We start from the raw sequence: 7409 nt of genomic DNA, 5'->3' as shown, positions 1-7409 counted from the left end.
GGCTCCACCCTCACTCTCTTCCTCCTAAAACCCTAAACCCAAATCCCACTTTCCCCACGCCCTCCACTGCAGCCCCACGGCCATGGCGTCCCCTGCCGTCCTTCGAGAACGTTCAAGAACGCTTCCGAAGCTCCTCTCCCACCTCGCCCTCCTCCGATTCATGGGAGGCGGCCCGCGTACGTTTCCCGGCGGCCTCAACAAGTGGCAGTACAAGCGGATGCACGAGAAGATGGCGAGGGAGAAGGAGCGCCGCCTCCTCCAGCAGGAGAAGCAGCTCTACCATGCTCGCCTCCGAACCGAGATCCGCGCCAAGAGCGCTGGGAGAACCTCCGGCGACTCCACCGATCCCGCCTCCAACTCCGGTGGCGCCATGACCTCCAAAGAGCACATCAAGGCCCTTGCTGATCGGTTTATGAAGGCCGGGGCAGTGGACCTCTGGAACGAGGATGACGGCCCCATCCTCTCTGCACCTCGTCGGTCCCATGCTTCGGGCTCCGTGCCGCCGCTTGATTTGAGGAAGCTTGTGGCGGAGCGACGGAACGTGGTTGAAAGTAGGGCCGGCCGGACAAGTTCGAGCGTGGGTTCTTTTAGTAAGAGGGAGTACTCGACGATGCCAGGGAGACGAAATGGGATGAGGTCGAAGATGAGGTGGAGGAATTCATCGAGCGATGAAGATTCCGAGTCAGATGCAAGGGTTGTTTCAAATGGAAATTCAATGATGGAGCTTCGCGATGCAGACAGGGGTACTCCAAAGAATTCACGACTGTTTCCTAAGTTTAACATCAAAAGTGACGGGGAGTCAGAGGAAGACTCAGGTTTGATGAGCAGGGCGAGTGCAGGGAAGAAGATATTTAGCAAAGCTGCTCTGAGGAACTATGATATGAAAAACCAGAGGAGGGTGCCTAGGAGCATTGAGGAGTGCAGTGATCCCTCTAATGAGATGCAGGAAATTCGTGATGAGTTGTGGAAGAAGCAGGCTTATGCATATGATACAACACGACATGATGCAGAGGAAGAATCACTTCTGACAAAAAAGCGGTATCTCTTGAATCAAATGATTTATGTCAAAAAAAAAAAATATCTATGAATCGTTAAGTATTAATCATGAAATATTATATTATCTGGACATGAATGAATTAATTCCTTTGATATCATGTATATTTCAACATAATGCATGTTAAGTTTTGATTCGGAAATCTTAGGCAATTATTATTAGTGGCAGTTGTGGCAGCTTTGGTGGGGTTCAAGTTGGATGGTTGTGGATTGGCAGAAATTTGCTCATCTTACACATAAATCAATCATTATTTGGTTACAAATGCTTAACTTTTACCTAACCCTTTTGGGTTTGGTTATCTTTCTATCAACATGAAAAATTGTTGTGTTAAATTCTGGAATGCTCTTATTGTAAAAGTTAAAGAATCAAAAGTATGCAGCATGGTAACATTGGCATGGGACTTGTCACAACAATTATTGAATTTCTAGATGACCAGAAGAACCAGGCCTTGTGTTGTAGAGAGAGGTTAATACATGTTAGAGAAAGATTGTTCATTCATCCGGTATTTATTTTCTGTCTCAAACAGAGGATTTATTGCTGCTAATGTGTCTATGCTCTTAGATTTGATGAGTGTGGCGTCTCTCCTCTGACAATTAAGGCACTCACTGATGCTGGATACATACGAATGACCGTTGTGCAAGAGGCGACACTTCCTGTCTGTCTTGATGGTATGCTGTATAAATGTTATCAGTTTTATTGTCTGTCTTGATAGCATGCTTCATAAATGTTTGTCAAATATATCTCTCCAAGCCCAATGAACTTGCTGGTTCCCTTTTTTTAATCTCATTTTTTTCCCTTATTTTTCATTGCTTGCTACATAAAGCTGTAAACTTTTGCAGATCATCCTGAATATAAGTTAAGTTACTAGGCTTTCTCAATTCATTATGTGCTGCTGTCCTTAGTTCTTTTAGATGATGAAATTAACATAATATTTTTTTAGGCCTAGCTTTGTGGTCATAAGTAACCACATGAATTCAGCTTTTGGATCTAGTTCCTGTTCTTCTGAAGAACATAAATATAGTTCATGATGCTGCAATGCAAAAAGCTCAGTGAATATGTGATATACTGCAATGTTTAGAAATTGAATTTAGTCTACTACAATGCATGCAATTCTGTCCTTAATGAATCAGGAAATCTGAGTAACCATGTACTCCATGATATGATAAGATTTCAATAACATTGATTTTGGCATGGCCTTTTAGTTTTTTGTTTGTTTCTTTCTGTTCCACGATAAAAATATGCCAATTATACTTTTGCTTGTACATTGGTGATTTAAACAGGTAAGGATGCTCTAGTGAAAGCAAAAACAGGCACAGGCAAAAGTGCTGCTTTTCTGGTATACCATCTCTATTATGTGGTAGTTATTACCAATTTTAAATTATTATTTTCACTCCTTGAATATTTTATTAAAGGCAAACAGCTTCCTGCAATTGAAACAGTCACCAAGGCAACACAAAGCAGCATAAACCAGCGGCTACCTCAAATTCATGTTCTTATTATTTGTCCCACAAGGGAGCTTGCCATTCAAGTTGCAGCTGAGGCAAATGTTCTGTTAAAACACCATGTTGGAATTGGTGTTCAAACATTTACTGGAGGGACAAGGTTCAAGATGGATCAGAAACGTCTCGAATCAAATCCTTGCCAGGTTTTATCTTAATCCTTTCTTGCATCTGTTTACTTTGATGAACTAAATTTTCTCTTGAAAACTTCAAAGCAGGCACTTGAGAGTGTTTTTTCTTTTTTTGTTAATAATCCTGCTGGCCGTGGTAATGTCTTCGGGTTTTTTAATTCCAGTCTTAGAGTTCACAGCTGTTTACAGATTATAGTGGCAACACCTGGCAGATTATTGGATCACATAGAAAACAAGTCTGGGTTTTCTGTACGTTTGATGGGTTTGAAGATGCTTATACTTGATGAAGCGGACCACTTGTTAGACTTAGGATATAGAAAGGACATAGAGAAGATTGTTGATTCTGTGCCACGCCAGAGGCAGTCCTTATTGTTTTCTGCTACATTTCCTAGAGAGGTACTACTATATTTTTTTGCTACCATTCTCAAATATCTTGGTTCTCATTTACTTCTGCAGCATCTGTTTTTCTGACATAAGGATCATTATGTAATAGGTATGCCGAATATCACAGCTTGTCTTGAAACGAGATCATATCTTTGTCGATACAGTTGGCTTGGGATGCGTGGAAACTCATGCAAAGGTATAATGCAATGACCTGTACATCATTAGCAACTATATAAAAGGCACCATGCCTTTGTTGATACGGTTGGATTTGGGGGGCATAGTTTAGTTTTATGTTTTGGTTTTTTTGGTTGTCGAGTCTCAATTTGACAAAGTGGTTGTATATTATATGTTAAACTCTTTCACAAGTGGCTTGGATATTGTAATTGTCGAAGAGTGGGTATGTTTTGTATATGTCATTGTTGACCCAGCAATAAATATCATCTTTCCCATGCTGATAATTTTTAAATGCAGGTTCTGCAGGCATATCTTATTGCACCTCATCAACTGCATTATCACTTGGTGTATAATCTTCTGAAGGAACACATGCAACAAGAGTTAGACTATAAGGTCATTTCTATTTCACACTCAAGCATCTCATAAATTATAGTATCTAATATCTTTTCTTGCATCAGGTAATTGTATTTTGTACAACTGCTATGGGAGCGGCTTTTATGTACGTGCTTCTCCGAGACTTGAAAATGAATGTCAGGGAAATGCATTCTAGGAAGCCACAACTTTATCGAACTCGTATATCTGATGAGTTCCGTGAATCAAAGTGCATAATTCTTGTAACCTCTGATGTTTCTTCTCGTGGGATGAATTATCCTGATGTCACTCTAGTCATTCAGGTAATTCTGCCTTCATTGTCTGCTTGAACTGCTGGAAATAGTCTTTTTTTTTTCTTTCAAAACACTGGTTATTGCTGTTGTTATTCATCTGATGCAGCAAAGGTTGCTAGATTTCATCTTTATCTGTTATTCTGTTACATGAACTGTCTCTGGAGTAAATTTGTTCATTCAGAATCCTGAGGTTTATATGTTTCATAAATAACAGTAGGCAAGTCTATCTGCCATGTTTTTATGTGTTCTTATGTGATTTTATGTTTTCTTGTTACTTCTATGCAGTTTTTCATGAATAACTAAGTGATATTTTGTATGAGAAGAACTGCAATCCTTCCATGATGAAGTTTAGAGAAAAGATTTGCAGAAATGCAGAAATTTATCTACTTAAAATGAGCTTAAATAGACGAAGACTTCTGGATTCATGTTGCAATTTTGCACTTCATAATAATATGTGTATGCATTTAAGAAAGATAATACATCAGCAATGATATTTAGGTTGGCATTCCTCCTGATCGTGAACAATACATACATCGACTTGGAAGGACAGGACGTCAAGGCAAAGATGGAAAGGGCATTCTATTGCTTGCACCATGGGAAGAATATTTCATGGATCAGATAAAAGATCTTCCCATCAAGAAGTATCAACTTCTGGATCTTGATTCAGACACAAAACAGAAGGTACCTATCAAGTCGTAAGGCCTTTCATGGTTAACTAAAATAATCCTGATGACAGTTCCTAGTATTTTGTTTTCCTTGGCTTAGTGTCGATGTATTGATACTCACAATCTGCTATATCTCAGTGATGATCCATTTAGTGCTGATGTCATTGCATGGTGACCTAATTTATGTTTGAGTTGATATCCAATACAGGTGAGTGTTGGTGGAAGTAAATGGCTATTAGGTGGAACTAATCACTCCAGGGCCAGTTTGGTCTCTCACAGGTGTGATGTGTGGGAACCACACGCATACCTTATTAGCACCACATCAGATATGTGAGAGGCCACATCACCCTAAAAGAAGTTTTGGATTGCGTCGGTCCACCCGAACTGCAATATTCTGAGTGAAAAGAGATTTACCGTTGGAGGATAAGTACCCTGTTTTAAGTTTTGGGTTTTGGGCAATTGTTTTAAGGTTTCATATGTAAGATATGATATAGCATCCAAGTTCCTTTAGCGTACAATATCTTTGGTTCATCCAATTCTTGTTTCTCATAACATGTAAATGATCTGGCCACGCACAACCTCCTACTTCTTGCTGGAGGTATAGAAGATTGGCTTTCCATTTTTCTGTGACTAGGTGACCTAACACATAATTATTTGTATATACAGGTTGAGGATTCCATTGGAAGAGTTGACCCAAGCATCAAGGAAGCAGCATATCATGCCTGGCTTGGATATTATAACTCTATTAGGGAAGTAGGAAGAGATAAAACCACGCTGGCTGACCTGGCAAACAAGTTTTGTCATTCCATTGGTTTAGAGAAGCCTCCAGCGCTCTTCAGGAGAACAGCTTTGAAGATGGGATTGAAGGGCATTCCTGGCATTCGAGTTCATAAGTAAATCCAACAATTGTTCTGATCCATTTCCATACTGCAAATCCTTAAGTGTCAATGCTGATCGGACTTGCTAACTGTGTTGGGTATCTTTTCTTGTCCTTTCCCCACTTCCTAATCTCACACTGTGGTCCATGCCTTTTTAACACCTCATGTGTTGGTGTTTCTAAATCTTCTCCATGTCCAACTTAATTGCTTGAATGTTTGCTCTAATATTCTTGTGATTTCTGGTGTTTAACATGAAATTTCCTCATCTCGTGGTGTCTTTGCAGGTGATTACGGAGTGGTTTAGATTGGTATCAGAAAGAGAGAAAAAATGACAACATAAGCTAGTGATGGATGATGGCTCGTATTAGATTCAAAATAGCATGGCTTGTTCTGAGAGGCATTGACTTGTCCTATAGCATGGAGTGGGTGGAACATTCTGAAGCCATTTCCTTTCTAAATTACACATGGCTTCAATCTTCAAATCATTCCCATCTTAGTAGGAACGAGAAATGTCTGTTTAGCGATCTCATGGACTCCGTTACTTGATAACTCATAACCTTTCGACTATACTAATGTATGGTACGAACAAGATTCTTCATCCATCATGTGCTGTATTCATGAATCTGTGAGACTCTCCATGAACGCTATTAGGAGTGTCCGTACGAGCGATCATTGAAAGAAGGTATGAAGTTGACATCATTAATGTTGGTCCTCTTTTGTGCCTTCTGTGGATGAGCACACCGGAGCTTCTTCCTACATGGATTCTTCCGTCACTCTTTCAGCAAGAGTGAGAAGACAAAGCCTCGAACTCTTCATCCATGAACAATTACGATGATGAATGAAGAATTCCAAAGAGAAAAAGGCTCCCTCACTGAGCTAATCATTCTTTCTTCTACACAAACAGCTCATTCTTCACACACTTCTGAGACATTGTTAGCTGTGTTGGTAAAAAACAGGCAGACGTTGATTGGAACACACATTCCCATTCAAAATCTATATGCATCTGGTGACAGCAAGTATAATCAAGCTTCTCAAAATATACTCTTTGGTATATAATAATTGTGTAACTAGGATTTAAATGGTGATACCATTGACATGAAGGGTGCAAATGATGGTCACCTTCACCAGCATGGAGATACAAAACATACCAACCTGGTAGGAGGCAAGAAAACGGTGGGTTGCATCACCTTCCCCAAATTTGTTTCGCTGCATGCATGTGGGTACAGACCATAAACAGATCAATGGTGTGCTCCCAGCCCATTCGAGACAAGGATGAACTGCAAGAAAGGGCTGCGGTCGCTTGATGAGGACCAAAGGCTCCGAGACTTCGTGCTCAAGCATGGGCTCAGCTGCTGGAGTGCAGTTCCTGCCAAAGCTGGTAAACTCATTTATCATGTAGAGTTGGAGATTTAGTTGCTTTCCTTTTGCTTGCTTACTCCTCTGCGATCATCGCTTGGATTTGATAGGTCTGCCACGAAACGGGAAAGGCTGAAGACTGAGGTGGATCATTTACCTGAGGTCAGGCTTGAAGCATGGATCATTTATAGGACCTAGCGGTAACTATCTCACTCCCCATATCACCCATGAGTCACTCATGATTGAGGTAGTTATTGAAACTACCCTATAACTATTAGATCATGATTGAGGTAGTTATTGAAACCACCCTATAGTTATTAAAACCACTCCATAACTACTAGATCATGATAACTACCTAGATAATAAATCAAATCTCAACACTCCCCCTTGATTCATAGTTGTATACATCGATTTGCGATATGAAATAAACATACTTTTGAACTGGAAGCGACTTGGTGAGGATATCCGCAACTTGTTTATTTATTCCACAATACTTCATTGTTATGGCTCCACTTGCTACAAGATCTCGGATGAAATGATAGCGTATCTTTATATGCTTCGTTCTTTCATTAAATGTTGGATTCTTCATCATTGTAATTGTGG

At 40.2% G+C, this 7409-nt stretch overlaps 1 protein-coding gene across 2 annotated transcripts; it reads left to right on the top strand.

Moving 5' to 3' along the window:
* LOC135607435 (DEAD-box ATP-dependent RNA helicase 48-like) lies at positions 1-6055 on the top strand. Of its 2 annotated transcripts, none has more exons than XR_010485182.1 (11): positions 1-1038; positions 1616-1722; positions 2335-2390; positions 2475-2699; positions 2874-3080; positions 3178-3264; positions 3540-3635; positions 3701-3916; positions 4406-4588; positions 5239-5548; positions 5735-6055. XR_010485182.1 is itself a non-coding variant. In XM_065099251.1 (11 exons), exons 1-11 carry the CDS (start codon positions 83-85, stop codon positions 5736-5738), a joined length of 2364 nt encoding a protein of 787 aa, XP_064955323.1. In that variant the 5' UTR covers positions 1-82; the 3' UTR covers positions 5739-6055. The 2 variants fall into 2 exon arrangements, 1 of the variants encoding a protein (XP_064955323.1); XM_065099251.1 differs by having other exon boundaries at positions 5239-5465.
* The last annotated feature ends 1354 nt before the right edge of the window (positions 6056-7409 follow it).

Source organism: Musa acuminata, chromosome BXJ2-3 (genome assembly GCF_036884655.1).
Source record: "Musa acuminata AAA Group cultivar baxijiao chromosome BXJ2-3, Cavendish_Baxijiao_AAA, whole genome shotgun sequence".
Classification (NCBI taxonomy): Eukaryota; Viridiplantae; Streptophyta; class Magnoliopsida; order Zingiberales; family Musaceae; genus Musa; species Musa acuminata.
This window is presented reverse-complemented; position numbering and strand designations above follow the sequence as displayed.